The sequence below is a fragment of the Rhinolophus hipposideros genome, assembly GCF_964194185.1.
Source record: "Rhinolophus hipposideros genome assembly, chromosome: 14".
In the NCBI taxonomy this organism is placed as follows: domain Eukaryota; kingdom Metazoa; phylum Chordata; class Mammalia; order Chiroptera; family Rhinolophidae; genus Rhinolophus; species Rhinolophus hipposideros.
In genome coordinates, this window is record NC_138060.1 from 33386116 (window position 1) to 33408057 (window position 21942).

At 44.5% G+C, this 21942-nt stretch overlaps 1 protein-coding gene across 3 annotated transcripts in view; it reads right to left on the reverse strand.

Annotated features, from left to right (window-relative positions):
- EPHB1 (EPH receptor B1) overlaps nucleotides 1–21942 on the reverse strand; it is a 427967-nt gene that overhangs the window by 114837 nt on the left and 291188 nt on the right. For all 3 annotated transcript variants that reach the window (XM_081072777.1, XM_081072779.1, XM_081072778.1), the window contains one exon: nucleotides 6337–6672. In XM_081072777.1, coding sequence (XP_080928903.1) covers nucleotides 6337–6672 — 336 coding nt within the window. The remainder of the gene's footprint in view (nucleotides 1–6336; nucleotides 6673–21942) is intronic.

Below are 21942 nucleotides of genomic sequence, written 5' to 3' on the forward strand. Positions count from 1 at the left end.
AGAAAAAATCCAGCAAATTGCTCTCTGGCTCAGGACATATTCTCAGAAATGATGCTCATCTCCATGGCATGGTTTACAACATGATTCTCTATCCCCTGTCTCATTCGATTGTCACAACACCACTAGAAAGCAGGTGTCATAAGTCCCATTTTATAGTTGAGAAAAGAAGGATCGTGGCAGTTCAATAAACTTGCATGAGTCACATAGGAGCAGAGAAAGGTTACCAACCCCAAAACTCCTCAGCTGCACCCCTGCCACCAGGAGAGCCCAAGAGATGAGGGAGGTGACTGTCCCGTGGTGGAATGAGACTGGAAAGCACAGCATGTTCACCTTTTGAGCTTGAGTAAATCAAATTAGCCCTCTGAATCAAAGGTTGGAAACCACAGCCAAAAGGCCAAATCCAGAACTGGATTTGTTCGACTCTCAAATGTTTTAAAATTTTTTGATTAGTTGTCAACATTTTACATTTGGGTTTCCAGCTTATCAGATGTGGCAACACTGGTTATGGCACCCTGTGCTGGAGCTGAGTAGGGACTGCCCCTGTTGCCTTTAGTTCCCCGTTATCCCCACCACTCCATATTGCCTGAAACCTGCTTTGTTCCTCTCCCTTGCCTGCCTGGCCTCATGGATCTTTGAGTTGGTTCTCTCTGGCTTAGATGGTCCCCAATTCACTGACTTAATCTGGCTACAATTTGATTTTATAGATGTGCTGGTCTGATTTGTCTTATTTACTTTTTCCAAGATTTCCTCTGAGGTCCCCTTCCCCAACTCTGACACTCTGAGTCTAGTTGGCAGAAAAGAGAAGTAAAGTTTGTCATTCACTTTAATTCTCTCTGACAGCTGGATGATCCAGCCATCAGTCTGAATCTGAGGGCAGGTGCCAGAGAGTGACTGGGGGAGTTAGTGGTGATAACAACCTCTCTGCAGATCTCTTGGCCACAGGAACAGGGAGAGTTCCACCTGATCTGGTTTATTTTAAACTCAAGGCAGCTGTATTCAGTGCAAAGCTGCATCCCTGCAGACCTCACATAAATCTGAGCTTGCATAATTCATGACCAACCCTGACCAAAGATGATGGACAATTTTTTGACAGCTAACGTGGCCTCGCTATGTGGCAATCGCTTAGAGAGACCTTAAAACTTACACAGCTCGCCATAATACAATTTTTTATCAATCAGAGGATAAAATGGCCACAAACCGGAGTTTGAAACCCCAAAACATCATTTGCTGGCTGTGAGATGCTGAGCAAATTCCCAAAGCACTCTGGCTCCAGTTTCTTCATCTGACCTGCCTCATCTTTATAAAGAACATGGAGGGGCTTGGCACAATGGAAGTGCTAAAAAAAATGGTAGTTCTCTGCCACTGCCTATGGGCTGGGAGAGGATCCTATCCTGCTACTCTCCAAGTAATACAAGATCCTTGCGTAGTCTGACTACATACGTGACTGGGGTTCATCATGGAAGGAGAGGGAGGCTCTGGATTTCAGGACTCAGCAGAGTCCTGTGCTTGCCTGTGTAAGAAGAACTATATTTATTGTGTGTGCGTCCAGTGGACCAGAAGATGATTACAAAGCCTGCTATAGTCTCTTCTTAGATCACAACCCCTGGGGTCAAGAAAAGCCTGTTGGTGACTTTCTGTGATGGAATGAGACCAAACATAACCCTTTTTGTTGGGTACCTACGTCAGCTAAGATAAGCTGCCTGCCTCTTTTTGGCAGGGCTCGTGAGAGCAGCACGATACAGCATCAATACAGCATGCGTGGGCAGCCCCAAGAAAGACGAGATGACAATCCTGTGTCTGGTGAACAGTAAGCTCTGCATGCCCAGCCACAGATGAGGTCCATAACTCCTAAACAGAGGAGAGCCAGCCCAGTGCAGCGAGCGACTGCTCAAAATAGAGTCGAATGTTCATGAGCATCAGGTTTCAGCTCCAGTCCAGAACCACTTGGCAGCCAACGCATCCAAACCCTTCTCTCATGTGACCCTTATATCCATTGTCAGGGCCCAATTCACCTTGCAAACAACTTGCACCCCTCAACACAAACCCATCTCCCATCTCGATCCAGAGGCAAGGGAAAGCCTTTTATGGTTCAGTGTCACAATGAAAATTATGGAAGGGTAACAGGGGCTGTGAGATCCCTTCCTCTCAGCAGGATGGCATTGGTGGGCTCTGAATAACCCTTCCATGATTGGAGAATATGGAATGGACAGCCCAGAGGGACTGTCTACCTTTTGGGACAGGAAACAGGAAGGCGAAAATAGAGGTGATGTCCTGCTGACTCTCCTCTAATCCTAGATTCTCCAAACCCATTTTAGCCTAGCTTCTGTATCAGAAAAATGGAAACACTAATGCCCAAGTTAGACAGTAATTATGAGGATCAAATGAGTCCATGTATTTCATAATTCTTTGTCAAGTCAAAAGAAACACGATTATGAGGTGTGACCTATAATAAATATTGCCTACTCCTCAATCAGGACCCACTCAGTGGTCCCCAACTATTTCGGTTCAGGTAGTTCCAGACACAGAATGGGCACTCAATAAATGCTATGAGCTGACTTAATGATTGATCCCAGGACCGCTCTTGACCAAATTCTTTACCTGCCGTCTACCGACTCGTGACACAAACAGTAGAAGAGTGGTGGCTACAGGCGCTGACAGGGGTCACACTATACGATGAGGTTGGGGTGGGGAAGCTGACCTGGATCTCCCCCAGGGTGGAAGAATTCAGGGTGCCCTGGAAAGGAGTGAGACATGCCCTGACTTATCGGTGATACCTGAGTCCAGCCACCTCATCCCTTCATGGCTGTGACTCATTAGGTGTTTTTTGTTATGATGCCTGTTATTTACTCTGTCTTTCATCTCTTATAAAATGTAGCTTCCATTCATGTTTCTAAACTGTTCTTGCAGGTATAGGCTCAAGTGCTTATTTTGAAGGTTCTCACTTAAACAAATTATCTGCTGATTGAAGACAGTTTGCATTCACCTATGGATTCACCAAAGCACTGTGATAGCACCACGTCCTCAGAGCCTTGCCACCCACAGATTCGAAACCACTGGTCAACTTGACATTTATTTTATAATAGCCATATGCCACCAAGAAGCAGTTGCATGCTTTGCTTATTGAGTGTCAACTTTCTGACACCCAAATTCTAGAATTCCCAAAGAGAAAAAAGCATAGATTGAAAGGTGATAATGGGACTAGGCCAACAAAATCCAGGAAGGTTAAGAATAAGGGTGGGGGGACAAAGGGAATAAGAATGGGTGAGAAAAATGTCTCTTCATGTCCTCTGCCCATTTTTTAATTGGATTGTTTGTTTTTTTGGTGTGGAATTGAATGAATTTTTTATAAATTTTGGATATTAACCCCTTACGAGATATATCATTGGCAAATATCTTCTCCGATTCAGTAGGCTCCCTTTTCGTTTTATTGATAGTTCCTTAGCTGTGAAAAAACTTTTTAGTTTGACGTAATCCCATATGTTTATTTTTTCTCTTACTTCCTTTGCCCGAGGGGATACATCAGTAAAAATATTACTCTGGGTAATGTCTGTAAATTTTAGAATGGATAATTGGATAAAGAAGACGTGGTCCATATCTACAATGGACTGTCATGTGGCCATTAAAAAGAATGCAATCTTACCATCTACAATAACATGGATGGACCTGGAGGGTATTATGGTAAGTGAAATAAGTTAGACAGAGGAAGAGAAATATCATATAATCTCACTTATGTGTGTAATAAGGAACAAAATAAATGAACAAACAAAACAGAAACAGACTCATAGATACAGAGAACAAACTGATGGTTGCCAGATGGGAAGAGGGTTGAGGGGGCTGGGTGGAAAAGGAGAAGGAATTAGGAAGCACAAATTGGTAGCTACAAAATAGTAATGGGGATGTAAAGTACAGCATAGGGAATATATCAATAATATTGGATTAACTGTGTATGGAGCCAGGTGGATAATCAACTTATTGGGGTGATCACTTCATAAATTACATAAATGTATAACCACTGTGCTTCTGTATACCTGAGACTAATCTAAAATAACATTGAATATCAAGTATAATTAAAAAATAAAAAACTAAAAGGAAGATATTACATCTTCAATCCCCCCCCAAAAAAAAAAGAATGGGTGAGGATAAAAGTGAGTATTTTGAATGTTGGTCATGCAGTGCTCCTTGCAGAAGCCCTGGTCCCTCAGCTCCACTGCAGCTTGGGAAGGTGCAGATGGCAAGACAAGCAGATGGGCAGGTTTGGGAATAGCAGGAAAAGGAAAGGGGGGGGGCAGAAATCAAAGCAAACCGATATAAGTGGCAGGTTTGTTCACACATGCTTAGAAAGAGAAAAGACAGCCAAGCCCAGCAGAACACGACAGCCTGGCAGGATTATTATTCCCAGAAGCTGGGACACTAAAATATTCCAGCCAGTTTTCTGCCTTAAACTCTGCAAGGGAAATACTGCTAACAAAAGCTGCCCATGTTACATGCTCAACATGATGCCGAAAATTACCACTCCCTTTTCTTTGGGTAAGACAGACTGTCACAACCTTTGTCTCCATAGTACCGGGCTGTGGTCACCAGCTGGAGGCTTCCACACTTCCCCTCTTATTTTCTCACTGAACATGTATGCATGCAAACACGTGACCATATACATACATACAAACATGCACACATGAACACGTGCACACACTCTCCAGCAACGACGCAGCCATCTGGACAACCATGGTCTCCTGCAACACCTCTTTTCTTCTCTGTTCTGACAGCTTAAACCCAAGCATCATCTGCCATCAAAGATGCCTGGTATTAAAAGACGCAGAACAAGCTGACAACGAGGAGGTGAGGAGTAGAAGAGGATGGAGTAGGAAAGAAGAGGTCAAGAAGCAGGAAGTACATGGAGGGAGAGAGCAGAAATAAATACTTGGCTCCTGCGATTCCACTAACAAGCAGTCATTTTAGAATTTGTTGATTGAGAAAAATCCATAATTCCAAATAAGATCACGGTTCACTGCCTAAGAGCCCCGTTGTTGCCTACAGACGTGATGTTTACTTCCCTTCTGCAGCCTTGCACCATCAGCCCTGGGGAGAGAGGGTTCATTTCTCTCTAACTCTCCTGGTATTTCATGCATGTGGATAGCACATACTGCTTAGAATACATCACCTTGCAGCTTTGTATGTCCTGTCCGTGTCCTGTAAATTCTTCAATTAATGAGGTTCATGGGAGGAACAATGATGTCCCAGTATCACTTGTATCCCTCCCTCACATCCACAGCTTGGCATACAGTAGGTGCTAACGTGCTAATAACTGTCTTTTAATAATGAGTAAATAAATAAATAAACACATACATACATACATACACACATGCATGAACTGACTGGTTAAATGGATATAAAAAGAGATGGGTTGTTGCAAGAGGTGTGAAAAGTAATAGAGAGAAAAGTTCAGAAGAGCAAGAGATATAGAAATAAAGAGAATAGAACGTTTTGAGCTGTGCATGCCACGAGCAGGTACTGGCTATCAGGAATGACCTATTGCCCACTCTGTGAGGTCTCCATAACACGGTAGCATTCATCTGAGCAAGCCATAAAGGAGAATGCACTCCTGAATTACATGGGTTTAATTGAAATGTAATCTGTAAAGGTAATACTGACTTAATCACATGATTACTAGAAAGTTTCTTTTATTGTATTTTTTTTTTAAGTTAAAGTTTATTGGGGTGACAATTGTTAGTAAAGTTGCATAGATTTCAGGTGTACAATTCTGTATTACATCATCTATAAATCCCATTTTGTGTTCACCACCCAGAGTCAGTTCTCCTTCCATCACCATATATTTGATCCCCTTTACCCTCATCTACCACCCCCCACCCCCCTTACCCTCTGGTAACCACTAAACTATTTTCTGTGTCTTTATTGTATTTTCTAATAGAGTAGCACTGGTGTTTCCAAGACCAAGCAGGGCTTCTACTCATCCACCTACCCATCTATCCATCTGTCCATCCATCCATCCATCTGTCTATCCATCCGTGTTTCCAAGGGCATTGTTGAGTCCCAGCTGGAGCTCAGAGCACTGGGTCCTACTCTGGCTTGGATATACATCTTTGCTTTTGTGCCGGGCCCAAGAAAATCCCTCAGAATCCAGCTCCCTTTCAGAAGTGAAACCTTATACCTATTTCCTCCACGGCCACAGATGCCCATCACCTGACAGCTTCAGTCCTAGGAGGAGGACTGCGGGCATACTAACAGGATGGGTGTGACTGCAGTTTTGTTCCTGCACAGAGATAGACAAAGAGCCAGCCACACAGACAGAAAGAAGGGCACAAACGCGTCCAGACTTACCAGCTTGGTTTGTTGTGATGTTGACAGAGACGTGCTGTGGGGGGAAGGGGCTCTTGCTGGAGACTCCATTGATGGCTTGGATGTCAAAGGTGTAGGGGGTGTGAGCCCACAAGCTGCTGATGGAGACACGGCCCTCAGTCAGGCCCAGCTGCTTGGGCACAAACTCCACGTTGTCGTCGCATCGGGAGCAGCTCCGACGGTCGGCCCGGCACTTTTTACAGATGATGTTGTAAGTCACATCATCCCTCCCACCTGTTTCTCTTGGAGGGTGCCACTCCAGAATGATGGATGTCTCATTGACGATGGAGATGACGTTTCTGGGACCTGATGGGACACCTGGAAGGAGACAAAGAAGGGCCGAGTGAGTGTGGAAAGAAGTTTCCTTGTCCAGTATCTCTTCATCTGTCTTCGGTGTGTTCCCACCCTTCTCACATGCATACATCCCCTCCCCTTCTTCAATCCCAAATCTCCATGCTTCAACCGACTCTGAGAAAAAACGGTGGCCAGAAATGACAGCCTGTCCCAAATTCCCTTTGCAGTCATCCCCACTGAGGTTCTTCTTCTTTCAATCATGTGTGCCAAGGGAAAGGAGGATGCAAACACCGGGGTTCAAGTCTCTCTGTTCTTAGGACCAAGCCACATCTTCCAGCTTTAGTGTCAATGACATGTATGTATATTGGACACTGACTGGATTCTTGGTCTTTTCTTCATTGGTGTAGAACTCAAGGGTTGAGGGATGTGAGTGGACTACCAAAAACCCCAACGTATCCTCACATCCTGCACAAAATCTCACTCAGTTTGAGATTTATGTAGTGTGTGCATGGTGGTGCCCATGTTTCTCTGTAGGTTCAGCTGCCAGAACACCCGGATGGATGAATATTCACATTACACAAGCTTTAGTGCCCAAAGACAAGAAGCAAGGTTGGTGGAAGAGTCATGCAGCCACCATGTTTGACCCCATGACACAAGAAAAGCAGAGGGAGTTGTTCCAGACACTCTGCTAGCTACTTTGCATGCACTTAACACCCCAGCCCCCATAAAACCTACTGGGAAGATAGTCATTAACTCAATTTTATAGAAAGAGAAACTAAAGCTGAGAGTGGGGACTGGCTAAGGATCTTGTGGTCTATAAGAACTGAAGCAAGTATGAACACACATACCTGCCTGATGCCTCATTCCAAAGCTTATGTTTTTAACTAAATCCCTGGGCTGCCTGCTAGTGAAACCGGCTATTGTTTCCACCTAAGGGAAAGCTGTCTCCAACCGCAAACTTGCACTGACATGGTACTGCAAATGTTGGTGGTAGGGTCACATGAGAGTCGAACAGACTCTCCTACAAACCAGCCAGGCTCACTGGGACTCAAGAAGGGCAGCTTCTTCCCTCTGGACAGCTCTGTCTATGACTGCTGTTCTCACTCTGGCAAACGGCCTTGTTGAAAACTCTAGCAAGGTTGGTACTTCGTAGGAGGGCAAAATGTTGCTAAATTAATGGCCAATTTGGGGCATTTTCAGATTAAGTTGGAGAATCTCCTGCCAAAGGACAGAACAGATCACAGCCTCACGTTCCCAAGCTGAGCTTTGCATCTCCCCAATGTCTAACTGATGGAAATGAGTCCTGCCCGGAAGCCACCCCCCCTTCCAAATGCCAGGTCTGCTGGAGCAGCCGCTTCAGATAGTAATACATTCAGGATACACGCACGTGACTGTCGCCAGCTGAATGAAGACATGTGTAAAGTGGTTCATGCTGGAGACAGGAATCAAATGCCAACACACAAAATGAGGGAATAACAACAAGGTCGGGGGGCACCAGGGAAGGATTCTGCGTTGAATCAGTCAACAGCAAGCAGCGAGAGCAGACAGCAAATATTAAATCGAATTCTATTAAAACATGAAAGAAAATCAGTACTGTACTATATATAAAGCCCATTAGGCCTAAGCTAAAGCACAACTTTCATGCACATTTGTGACAAGGCCGGATTCATGAAGCATTTTTACCAAAGTCTTGCAAATAGCATTCAAGAATTCCCTACCCATGTGCCCAGGGATCAAATCCGTTTCTTTTTGAATCTGCACACAGCCAGCACTGGGCAGGCAGTCAGACCCGCCCGAGGTGGGCTCTTCCTGGACAGAGTCTCTCCTTGCATTGTTCATTAACACTGTATTGGCCAGGGCCTGTCTGGGACATGTCTGTTTGCTCAGACTGATGAGACTCAGGCCACAAGCTCCCAGTGGTCAATGCCATTGCTTCTTGTATCACTTTCACAGCAGATGGCCCAGGCTCAGCTACAGGCCACTGTCTCTCATAATAAATACATTCACTGAGTACTTGCTCTATGCCAGGTGTGGGGCAAATCCTTTCACAATGTTATCTGATTGTATCCTTGGGCCATCCTAAGGCTACCACTCAGATAGCAGTCTTAGGCAGAGGGGCAGACACAAGTCCTGTGCTGGATAGTGACCAGCCATCCCTCCCACCCTATAAAGACCACCCTCCTCATTTATCTCCTCATTCCCTTGACCTTCAACTTCACCCGCTCTCTCTCCACCTTCTCCACTTAAATTTGCATAAGTCATTGCTGTTTTAAAATTAAAACACCGTCACCTGGCATCTCTACATTGCATTTTCTCTCTTTACCAAGCTTTTCCATCAAGCTTTTCCAAAGTCGAGTCACATTTGCTGGCTCTCCTCTCTCCCTGCTCCCCCAACTGCAGCCTATTACTGCCCCCTCCTCCATCACACCCGCTTCTCCTTTGGGACTCCTGTTTAACAAGTCCAGGAAACATAATTCAGTCCTTCCCTTTCTGGTCACCCTGTGTTGTCTCCAGCCAGACCCGGAGAGTCACATTTTCTGTATCCCATAGCACACAACTCCATTCCCTTTTCTTCAGGTCTTTCCCTTCCTCTAAATGCCCCATCGCCTCATAACAAAGGGCTTCGTCAATTGTCCTGCCCTACTACAAAATCGTCCTAATGAATTCTCCAACATCGCTTTGCATCTGTCCCATCCATTCACTCCTGTGAGTTCCCAAATGTACATGGAGTCACAGAGTTCCTCTGCTCAACCCCAAGCATCCATAAGTTGACCCTCCTGTCCACATCTTTCAGATGACCTTGATATCATCTCCGGCCACTTGACCCTCACCCTGCAGAGTGGCCAATAGGAAGATTCTTGTGCAGACTAAACTCTCTCCAGACTCCTGAGCCTTTGAACAGTGTCCTTTCCTGTCTGGATTTTTCTCCCTTCTATCTAGTTGATGAACTGCTGCCCACACTTCAAGATCCTGTACCCATTCCACCAGGTTTCCCTGATGCCCAGTCATACATTCTAGCTCCGGGCTTCCATAAGCTCATTCGTAGACACTGAACCCAGATTCCATCATTGCATTGTGAGGGTCTCTTCCTGTGTCATCCTCACCTCACTGTGGCCTCCTGGTGGACAGGGGCTGGTGGCTGACTTGTCTCCATGATCCCTATGTCTAACACTTTATTATCTAAGGGGCCACCTGGTTTTTGACCTCTGTTCAGTGTTCAAGGCTTCAGGTGACATGTATGTCCCCCTCTCCAGCATGAGACAGGATGCCCTGCTGTGGGGCTGATGGAGGACGTGGCAGTGGCAGCAGTAAGGACCCACTGCTTGTGACACTAAGTGGGAAAGGCTTTGGTTAGACAAAAGTGGCAAGTGAGGAGCTGGTATGGAGAGGCCTGTTCTGCCCCTGAGGTGATGGTGTCCGTGGCAGCTGGGGAGACCCACCTCGTCAGTGCTATTCCATGTCTGTTCACTTGCTCCCCACTTAGAAAGAAACGCAATGAGTTTTCAGGGAGGGTTTTCATGTTTATTTAGAAAGCGCCTTCAAACGAAGCTACCACTTCTTCTCATGTATGGTTTCATTCCAGAGCAAAGGTATCTGTGGGGCACGAGTGGGGTCTGATGGAAGCTGTGGTTGTTGAATCCAGGACTGTATAAATCTGAATTGTTTCCTTCCAAGGAGCAGGAATAGACCTGGGTGGCCTTCTCCTGAAGAGCAGACTCAGAGAGCTAGGAGAAATGAACATGCCCTGCTGTCGGTCCTTCCCTAGTCACCTCTTCCCCGGCAGGTTGTATCTTGTCACCTCAGAGCCCAGCACAGGCCACGGCTCGCAGTGTGTATCTGTGGAAGTGGTCTGAGTCTGGACCACAAACAATGACTGGGGCCCCATTCATTACTCATCTGTTCACTCATTCACTCTTTTAATAAATATTCCTTATAGTGTTCTAGGCACCCAGGAGACAGGAAAAAGCAAGACAGGCAAGCTTATGCTCCAATGGAGCTGACACTGTGGTGAGAGGAAAGTGACAGGAATGAAGGAAACACAGAGATAAATGAGATGATTTCAGATAAGAACAAGTGCTAAGAAATAAAACAACCCTCAGTCTTTGATTGCCTCCCAACAATGCTTATAGCTCCTGTTCCTTTGCCCATGGCCTGCTGCAGGCCAGGCATGCCAGGGCCCAGTATTTGGGTGGCTAAAATGATGATGCTGTCAGGTCTCTGCTCCACGGTCCTGACCATAAGGACACATTCCTACAAGTAAGCCGGTTGGCCTCTTCTGTGCCTGAATGAAGAATCTGACTAGACCAGGTTTGGCCTTTGAATAAATCTCTCTAGAGGAATGTGCTAGGGCCACTTCCTACCCATCCAGACTGCACTCCCTGGATTTGGGGCCCTACCCCTGCAGGAAGTATTTGTCCAGAACCAGGACACCTAGCAACATCCTCAGGAAGGAGTCTAGTTGAGACAACCAAACAAAAAAGGTTTAAAGAAGAGTAGAGGGAGGCCAGAGGGAGAAGAAAATCTTTCATCTTCTTTTGCAGAAGCACTTAGGAGGTGCAGTGGCAGGGCTCAGGGCCAAGGTCTCCTTGTGTAAGGCCCCTACTCTTGATCCACACCCTTGTTTTCCTTAATTACATAGAGATAGGCTTTTTGAAGCCTCTCTGATCTGTTGTCATGGTTACTACTGATGGAAACTTCATGTTAAAAAGGCTAGGAAAACTCAGTCCATTAAAAGGATGGGAAAACTACCAAGCTGTGATTCTCTATTTGGGTGGGGGGAACATGGTGGGTCTTGGATTATGGGGATGGGGCTCGATGTCTTCCAGGATGTTCCTGAGAGGTTGACTCAGCCTACATGGAGCATGGCTGGCATTGGGACCTCAAAAAGTTAAACAGAAAATATTCTTCTAGATCCACTGGGCCAGCCAAGTCTTTCCATATTGAGATAGAATCTCCTACTTCTTAGCGTGATTTGGGATAGATGATTTAAAACAAATATGGAGAGATAGAATGGGTGGGAGAGTGGGTAAGTTTATTTGTGGGCATTAAGCTGGAAATAACTATACTCCTGAGTAAGCAAAGGGAAAATCTGCTGAAGACAGGTAAGCCCTGAAAGCCAATTCCTTTATCAGGAATCTTAATAAGGCCAAACTACTGGTCTCAGACTTTAGATGTGAATTTCAGGCCAGTCCCAGGTGCTGAGCAGCAGTGTCCAGCTAAGTGCATTGTTACAGCCAAGGTCTGTGTACTTGGACCCTTCCCAATGGGAAGCTAGTGAGGGTAACAACAAGGTAAGGCAAATGTCCTTTCGGGAGACCCCTCGTGCATGCTGAAACTCTGCTGTTCTGTATTAGGCCATAGACAGGGTCCTCGTCATTGTGTGTATGACCCCTTGGAGAATCTGATGAAAGCAACAAAGCTTTTTCTGAGAAAAATAAACATGTTCTTGAACACATACATTATTTTTCAGAGGCTCTAAGGGGTCTCTCTACCAATGAACCCCCTAAATGTTCATAGCAACCATGTTTAAAAATATTCTCTTGTCGGCAAACCTTGAGAAGGTGAACTTCTAAGTCTTAATTTTCTCATCTGAAAAGTGTTTTTTGTTTTTTTGTTTTAGATTTAATGAAATAACATGCCCAAGGAGTTTAGCTGGGAGGCTGATACACCGAGGAACTCAGTAAATGTCAGCTGCCATTATTATTATTATTATTATTATTATTATTATTATCTGGAATGCTGACCACGCATCTAATTAAGACTGATCTAATTCAGCCACGCATTCCTTAAGCAGACACCCCATACTCAGGACGGGGCTGAGCACTGTGAAACCATGAAGGTATAGAGTTTGGGGAACCCATATGCTTAGTGAGGCAAGACCCAATACCGTGAAGCACTGGGAATTGTAAACACATACAGTTAAGGATCAAAGTAAGCAAGAGAAACACAAAGAGTTACAGAGGTTACATAAAAGGTCAGATCAATGCAGAACAAAATGTTCAGGGATGGTGTCTGGGGGTCTTGTCCACAAAGGTGGAGTTATATTTGGAGAGAAGAACCTTGGAGGCTGTCCGCCCAGTCTATATGCTCTAGTCCACCTAGCCCTGCAAGCACACTCAGGAAGAGGTAGAACCTTAGACTTGGGCATGGGGTCCAGCTTTTTTGGGCTCATGACCTCTGTGTGCACCTTTACTGGCATACCTCAGAGATATTACATGTTCAGCTCCAGACAACCACAATAAAGAGAATATTGCAATAAATCAAGCCACACCAATTTTTCGGTTTCCCAGGGCATATAAAAGTTATGTTTACACTATACTGTAGTGTATTAAGTGTGCAACAGTATTATTTCTAGAAAACAATGCACAAACCGTAATTAATATATACCTTATCGCTAAAAAATGCTAATCATAATCTGAGTCTTCATTTGTTTTGCTGATGAAAGTTCTTGACTTGATGTTGATGGCTGCTGACTCATCAGGATGGTTGTTGATAAAGGTTGGGGTGGCTGTGGCAATTTCTTAAAAGAAAACAACAATGAAGTTTGCTGCACTGATCGACTCTTCCTTTCACGAACAATTGCTCTGTAACATGCTATGCTGTTTGATAGCATTTTATCCACAGCAGAACTTCTTTCAAAATTGGAGTCAATCCTCTCAAACTCTGCTGCGGTTTTAACAACTAAGTTTATACAATATTCTAAACCCTTTGTTGTCAGTTTGACAATCATCACTGCATCTTCACTAGGAGTAAATTCCAACTCAAGAAAGCACTTTCTTGGCTCATCCATAAGAAGTAACTCCTCATCCCTTAAAGTTTTATCATGAGATTGCAGCAATCCAGACACATCTTTAGTCTCCTCTTCTAATTCCAGTTCTCTTGCTATTTCCACCACATCTGCAGTTCCTTCCTCCACTGACGTCTTGAACCCCTCAAAGTCATCCATGAGGGTTGGAATCAACTTCCTCCAAACTCCTGTTAATGCTGATATTTTGACCTCTTTCCACAAATCATGAATTTTCTTAATGATATCTAGAATGGTGAATCCTTTCCAGAAGGTTTTAAATTTACTTTGCCCAGACTCGTCAGAGGAATCATCTCTATGGCAGCTATTATCACCTTATAAAATGTATTTCTTAAATAATAAGACTTGAAAGTCAAAATTACTCCTTGATCTACAGGCTACATATTGGATGTTATGTTATGGGGCCTGAAAACAACATTAATCTCATTGTATATCTCCATCAGAGCTCTTGGGTGACCAATGCATTGTCAATGAGCAGTAATATTTTGAAAAGAATCTTTCTGTGCCGTTCTCAACAGTGGGCTTCAAATATTCGGTAAACCATGTTGTCAATAGATATTCCGACTCTGGGCTTTGTTGTTCCATGTATAGAGCACAGGCAGAATAGATTTAGCAAAATTCTGAAGGGCCCTAGGATTTTCACAATGGTAAATGACCACTGGCTTCAACTCAAAATCACCAGCTGCATTAGCCCCTAACAAGAGAATCAACCTGTCTTTTAAAGCTTTCAAGTCAGGCATTGCCTTCTTCTCCCTGGCTATGAAAGTCCTAGGCTGCATCATCCACATTGAAAATCTGTTGTTTAGGGTAGCTACCTTTATTACTAGGTTGATGCAAAAGTAACTGTGGTTTTTGCAATTATTTTTAACTTTTTAAACCACAATTACTTTTGCACCAAGCTGATAATTACCTTAGCTAATCTTCTGGAGAACTTGCAGCAGCTACTACATCAGGACCGGCTGCTTTACCTTGCACTTTTATGTTATGGAGATGGCTTCTTTTCGTAAACCTCACAAACCAAACTTGCTAGCTTCTAACTTTTCTTCTGCACCTTCCTCACCTCTCTCAGTCTACATAGAATTGAAGAGAGTTAGGGTCTTTCTCTGGATTAGGCTTGGCTTAAGAGAATGTTGTGGCTGGTTTGATCTTTCATTTAGACCACTAAAACTTTTTCCATATCAACAATAAGGCTGCTTTGCTTTCTTATCATTCATATGTGCACTAGGGCCACACTTTAAATTTCCTTCAAGAACTTGTCCTTTGTGTGCACAAATGGGCTAACTCCTATGTCACTTTTGACACGCCTTCCTCCCTAAACATAATCATTTCTAGCTTTTGATTTAAAGTGAGTGATGTGCAACTCCTCGATTCACTTCAACACTTAGAGGCCATTGTACGGTTAATAATTGGCCTAATTTCAATATTGTTGTGTCTCAGGGAATTGAGTGGCCTGAGAGAGGGAAAGAGATGGAGGAACGGTGGTCAGTAGAACAGTAAGAACACAAACATTTAGCGATTAACTTCACACTCTTCCATGGCATAGTTCGTGGTGCCCCAGAACAATTACAACAGTGACATCAAAGATCACTGATCACAGATCACCATACAAATATAATCATAAAAAATGTTTGAAATATTGTGAGATTTACCCACATAGTGACACAGAAACACAAAGTGATCAAATGCTGTTGGAAAAAAAAAAATGGCGCCAATAGATTTGCTGATACAGCATTGCCCAAAACCTTCCATTTGTAAAAAATGTAATATCTGAGAAGTGAAATAAAGCAAAGCACAATAAAACAAGGCATGCCTAGACATATGCTTCCTGGCCTGCCAGGAGATGATCTGGCTTTGACGTGATACTTTGCCTTCCTTGTTCTTCCTCCACCTATGGGCAAGAAATCCTCTTCTTTCCTCCTACAATAAATTGTGTTCTCTCACTATCCCTTTAGAAGAAAGATGTGAGGTAGGGTCTGGGAATGAGCCAGGAAAGAAATTTTATATTCAAGCCTCATGAATACTGTGAGTCAAGAATGCAAAGAGATAATGTTCTCATGGCTGAGAATAGTCAAGATTGTAGTTTGGGGGAAAAATGACTGCATATTTCAATGTGAATTGAGTTAAGAAGGCATAGAGAAGGAGACCAGAAAATGACATCAGGGGAAGTAAGCCAGAAAATGATATCAGGTGAAAAAAGTGTGGTACAAGAGGCCAGAAAGACATGGGAGGTGGTGGTCCAGAATTAGGCATCAAGAATTATAGTTCCATCTCTTTACCCATTGCTTGCTGCAAAATAGCTACTTCAAGAAACCATGTCTGAGGGACTGAAGAAGGAAAGTTCTTTAAGATTTTATGGGAAAATAGGAGTCAAGGAGCAAAGGCAGACAGGAAACGGAGCTGTACATGTCTGAAAAGGTCTTCTATGGAGGCAAAATATGCAGGAAACCAAGTCTGGATAATTGTTATGCCTTTGCCCTCAATACAGCATACAGAGCTGAAAGCAGAATGGATTGGAGGCTAATATAAACCAAAAGAGGGAAAGTTTGCAATTGTCAGAAAGGTAATAATGTTATAAAATAAACATGAAGTCAGTTTCATGTTTAGCTGTGGTTTGTTCTTTCGTACCTGGTTATTTGAAAACCATGTCAAAACAAACGAACAAACAAACAACTTTTTTATTCTTTCTAGCTGCTTTGTGTAGCTATAACACTCCCCGGCCTATGTTCAGCTCTCTCTTTCCCTCCTGAGGCACTAATTCTTCTTCCATTATTCCCTCACTCATTCTTGGGAGAGCTTGGACAAGAACGACAACTGTCCTAAAGGAACTGGTTATGATGCTGTGTACAGAGCTGGTTCAGGACCTTGGAGAAGGGCAGCAGCCTGCTTGTTCCCCAATCCTTTCACTGAGATTCCCTGAATGGCAGCGGGGGAGCTCCTAAAGATTCGATAGCAGGCACCAATAACAACACAATTACAAGGTTTTGTGACAGCAACTGTTGACATGTCTTGTCATTGTGGGATGGGGTGGGGGTTTCTCTTTGTGGCCATATCAGGAAACCAAGAGTAAGTTACAAGGTAACTGGTGGAAAGTAGTGACATCAAAATGGACAGATGGTTGAGGTATCCTCCTCCTCTTCTCAATAGCAGAAACTTAGGCTTGAGGTTTGGGGAAGAAACAGACCAAGAACTGTCTATAATTTTTGAATGATGGGCACCAGACATTTGGAACACCATTTTTCTCAATGTGAAGACGATTGTGTCCAAAGAGGGAGTGGTGCTGGGGGGCCTGCGGTGCCTGTTTCATTGCAAGTTCAAGTGCCCTGGTTCCTACCCGTTGGGCAAAGAAGAGAAGGTGTTAAAACCTGGGGAAATCATGTTGCTTTACTTTGCCTAACAGCTTTGGAATCCCAACATTCCAATTCTATGCCACCTTTGAAATCAATTTAAAATGAGCCCCAGGGATGTAGGTTTCCTGTAGACAGACCCCTGTGCCATCTGCATAGACGTCAGAAGGACAAGGCTCTGATTTATTGGGACTTGTTCATTTCATGCCACGGAGTGAATGATTAATGTTGGTCATTTGCCTGGAGTAGATTTCTACAAGGAGCATCTGAAATAACAGGGATGGTTTTGATTTCCATTTCTATCGAGTTCTGTATGAAGTTTTGAATTTTGTTTTAATAATATGCCCTATACGCAAAGTACTACCTTAGGTGTTTTGGTACATTACTAAATAAAATCTAATTTTCCCAACATCCTATGAGGTAAGAACTATTATCCCCAGGTAACACATGAGGAGAATTAGCTCAAAGGTATTAAATCACTTGCCCAAGTCACATGGCTGGTGAGTGGTAGAATCAAGACTTGAGAGCAGGCCTAGCTCTTTCCACAGTTCATCTTTAACATCTCTTCCACCCAGGGTGGAGGCACTAAGTATGTAATGTGCAGGTGGATGTAAATGCAGCAGGGTGCTAGGTGGTGCAGGGTAGGTTTCTCATGGAGGTGAGAAGCTCTTATTCCTGAATCATATCAGGAACTTCCCTGTAGAAACAGCAACCATGTTTCCAAGATCGTGCTGAGCACGTCTGCACATGTTGCTCATTATGGTCTTGGAACTATTGGGCCTGTACTCAGGCAATTTTCCTAATCATAACAGTTAGTAAGAAGAAGTGACTAGTCAAAACAAGGAGGGACCCTGCAGAGAGGCATTTGGGAAACATCAAAGAACCCAGTGTTACATATTTTACCAAACACCACTGTTTGTAGAAAGTATTTCTTGTTTCTCCTGCTTGAATGGAGTTTACTGTCAGGGAGAAAAGGGGTAGATTTCACTTTCTGGAAAAAGAGCCAGCCCCTCTATCTGGCCTGAGCTGAAGCCTGAGGGTCTAGGTTTCCACTAGGCTGCAGAAGCCTTTGGAGGATGGAGGAGAATCCTACTGACAGGCAGCATCTCTCAGTAGCAATGTATTTAAAACCAGTCTCGCATCACTGTGTGTGTGTGTGTGTGTGTGTGTGTTGGGAGGAGGGATAGAAGGTTGAATCTTCTATTTGTGGCCCAAGGTGAGGGGAGAGAGGAAAGCTTTGACAGGATTCCTCCCTACAGATCCCCTAGGAACACTCCAAGTCAAGGAAAGCTATAGGTCATGTCATCTTAAAGACATGGCCTTCAAGACCTCTTGCTTAGTCCTGAAATGAGGCCTCAGAGCCTTCCATGGTGGTAAAGAATGCACTGGATCCCCAAAGAGCAAACAGGGGCTGCATGTCACCTTTGCTTTAGTGTGACCTTAGGCAGATCCCTTATACTCTCTGAACCTAATCACACACTAACTCTTGACCAATCAATCCATATGTGTTTACTGAAATCCTACTGTGTGCTACACCCTATATGTGAGGTTATGATACAAAATGTTCAATGTTCACAGACGTCTACCCTGGGGAGCTCAAAGTGTGCACAGGAGGTGTGTGCCTGTACAACAGACATGCAAACCGGTGTCTAAGAAGGCTGGTGGAGATGCAGCCCCTGGGCCAAGACAGGGACTTGGGAGGACACTGCTCTCTCCACAATCATGAGGAAATCAAATGGCATAATGCATTACATATCACTGTACTCTACATGCATAAAGGACTGTCTGGTACAGAAACCCAGGTACCCCTGTCCATCTCTTCAGCTTCTAGAAGAGAAAGAATGGCCAGGGCACACCTGTGCAATGAATACTGGGCATTGTCCAGAACACTTGACCTGAAGGCCCTCAGAAGCAGGAAGAACATCTTCCTACCTAGGGCCCCCTAGACCTCTGCAGACCTCCTCTGTAGGACCTCTGATGGCTCCATATAGGACTCCTACCCTAGACTGGAGCAGGTTGTACATTCCCAGGTCCTGTTCATGGCATGTCTGGCCCAGGTAATCTCTCAGAGAAAGGATCTCCATAGGTCTTCCAACTGAAACAGCCATACACTAGGCCCATGCCCTCCCAAAGTAAGCTCAAAGGCGTTTGCTTTCACCAGAGTGAACAGTCTAAGCCAATAAGAATTTTCTTGAAGTCACTGATTCTAGGACACACTTCAATCATTGGCACAACAGAAGAATTGACCCTACTCAGGCAAGGCCTCACTCTGGTATATCATTGTAATTGCTACAAACTCAGATCCTCAACCATCCCAAAACCATGCAGGCATGGGCATGGGCATGGCTAATTTCATGAGAGCCACTTGCAGGCCGTTTCACTGGTCATGGGCACAAAGGCTGCTCTTCACTCACAAGGAGAGCGAATTCTCACCTCACAGGCAAGTTCCCCTTTGTTGGCCAGCAGACAGCATCCTCTTTTGGGGGACTGAGAGGCCTTCCATCTCTGCTCACTGAGCATTGGCAGGGCTTGGTGGTGACCGTGGTTTCCCACCTGTGCATGTCTGGCCGAGGAAAGCCAGGCTGCACCATGCTTCATCTCCTTATACGGCTGCATGTCAGCCTCACTCCACTCCACACTTATTGCCATTTTCAAAGTGAGCAGAGCTCAGAGGTTACCCAGAGGAGTTGCACAAAAGGCATTCTTGGGCATTTCATGCAACTGTAAGCCCATAGCCACAGGGCAGGGGTGGGGGGCAGCCAACCATTACTACCATTGCCCTGACCCCTCTATTCTCGCTACAGAATAGGGACAGAGAACAGAGGGACCTTTGTGTCCAAGTGGCCCTGTGGCCCTCTACCTCTCAGCTGCCATGAGAGAAACCACTCTTCCTGATGTGGCTTCAGAGTCAGAGCACTCTTGATTAAGCGAGACAGAGATGGTCTCTGGCACAGGCCGGAAGGAATCCTGGCCGTTCCACAGGCTGACTTCAGACTACAGCCTGCTCTTTCTCTGCAAAGTCATCCATGATCATTTATTCACTGGGGAGTCCAGCCCCATGTCATAACAGTTTTCAGGTGTCTGGCTCCAACTGGGCACTTTACAGCCAATTGTGTGGAAAGTTTCTCAGTTGACCAGACACACAGCTTTCAAAATAAATCACTACAAAATGCTGGTGTCCTGGTCCTATGCCACACATAATTCAGACAGAATGGACATGCCCAAACAATAATACTCATTTCTGTCCACTTCACCCAGCTTCCCACACAATACAGAAGCCCTCTTGGCAGGTATCCCCAGCACCTCTTTGCATACTTCCAATTAGAGGGAGATCACTAATTACTCAGGCAGCTTTTGATCTCTTGAATAGTGTTCAGAATCTACACTTACACGAAGTTGAAAGTGGCTTCCTTAGAAATCTCTGATGACAGTCAAAGACCTCTGGGGCCCTTGGTCTTTGTCACACCCAATTGAAACCATCAGGGATATGTGTCACTGCACCCACATTGTTGCTTCCACATCTGTTACCAAACCAGGAGATCAGGAAATTCATAGTCCTGGTTTGGAAAAGGTTGGTTGGTACCAGGTTTCCAATATGGCAGCTGAAAGATCAGCACAGGAAGGGGGGGGGGTGGAGCCTGGGATCCCACCCACTGCAATGGAGTTGAGTGCAGATTCTGAACCTAGAGAGGGTCAATGATCAGTAACGGGGGTACAGTGGGCAGATATGGGTTCCAGGAATACCTGGCAGTGGTGACCTTGAAAGGTGACTGCAGAGAGGATGCTGGCCAGAGGTTTAGAGGTGAGTTACATCCCAGACCCCACTATGGGCTTGGGTTTGGCCTCTTGTGTCAGAATTGGATCAGGATCTGATGCTGAGTTACATAAATAAAAATGGAGCGACTGGAGGAACTGGGACCCTAGTCATATCTAAAAACCAACTGTGAGGAGCTGGGTGGGGCATCAAGACGGTCTATACACATGATACATAGATTTGTGATCACATTGTAGGGGGGTAGAGACAGCGCAGTGACGGTGTCAGAATTCAGTCAACCTAGGATGGCTCTCCAGAGCATTTGCTCTAAATTACTCATTTCCCCCGTGCATATATTCTGTTCTTACCTTGTACTGCACAATTTATATATGACTTAAGACTTACCTCTTGAACATTATTCATAACAATCAAAACAAAGACAACAATTTATTGAGCACTTATCATATGTCTGACACTGAGTGAGGGATTTTACATACATCATCACAAGTGGCACAATAATAAATAGTACCTTGATTTTATGGCAAAGAAACAGAAGTTCAGAGAGGTTAATAAAACTACCCAGGGCCACGCTGCAAGGGACGGGTGGAGCCAAGAGTCAACCCTTGTCTATCTGATCCCAACAACAGGTCTCTTACCACTGACTCTTGACTGTGTTGGGCACCTTTGTTTAAGATTATGGAGGCAGTAAAAAGAATACCAGATCAGCATGTCAAGAGCTTCCAGTTAATGGACAGAGAGTCCTATACCTGAATACCTAGCCTGTGTAGAGCATTCAGAGTGCAAGCAAGGCCTCTTCCTTCCAGGGGATGAGGTGAGATTCTGGCAGAAGACAGAGGACCCAGGCACACTCACTTCCACTTGTCTTCTCCTTTGAGGAGGAGAATTGGAGCAGGGAAGATTTAAAAACCCTGAGCTACAGATGCCATCAAGTTCCAGCATCCATCCCAGACTAACCCTTCCTAAGAGCCTGCAAATTTGCTATTAATACCATTGCCTGAAGATGGCCAAGGAGCACTCATGACAATAGAAGGTCCTAAAACCAATGGATGGAGAACTTTGTTCTGATCTTCGAAACAGAGAGTAGATTAAATGAATACACGTTACCTGAATTCCCTCCTACTTCTGAAACTTCACAGTGAAATCAGTGCTTTGTGAGCCTCAAGGGAAGAGTGACAAGAACCAGCCTATCTGTAAGTGCAAGTCAAGCCGAATGACGTTGTTTCTTTTTCTAAAAGTTTATGAGCTTGCAGAAAACAAGAACAAGAATAGCACACCGAGATTTCAACAATGGTAACTGAAAAACTACACAGATACACGTATACCAAAGGAATAAATGTTAGCTAAATAATAATGCCAGTGCTTGGATTTTA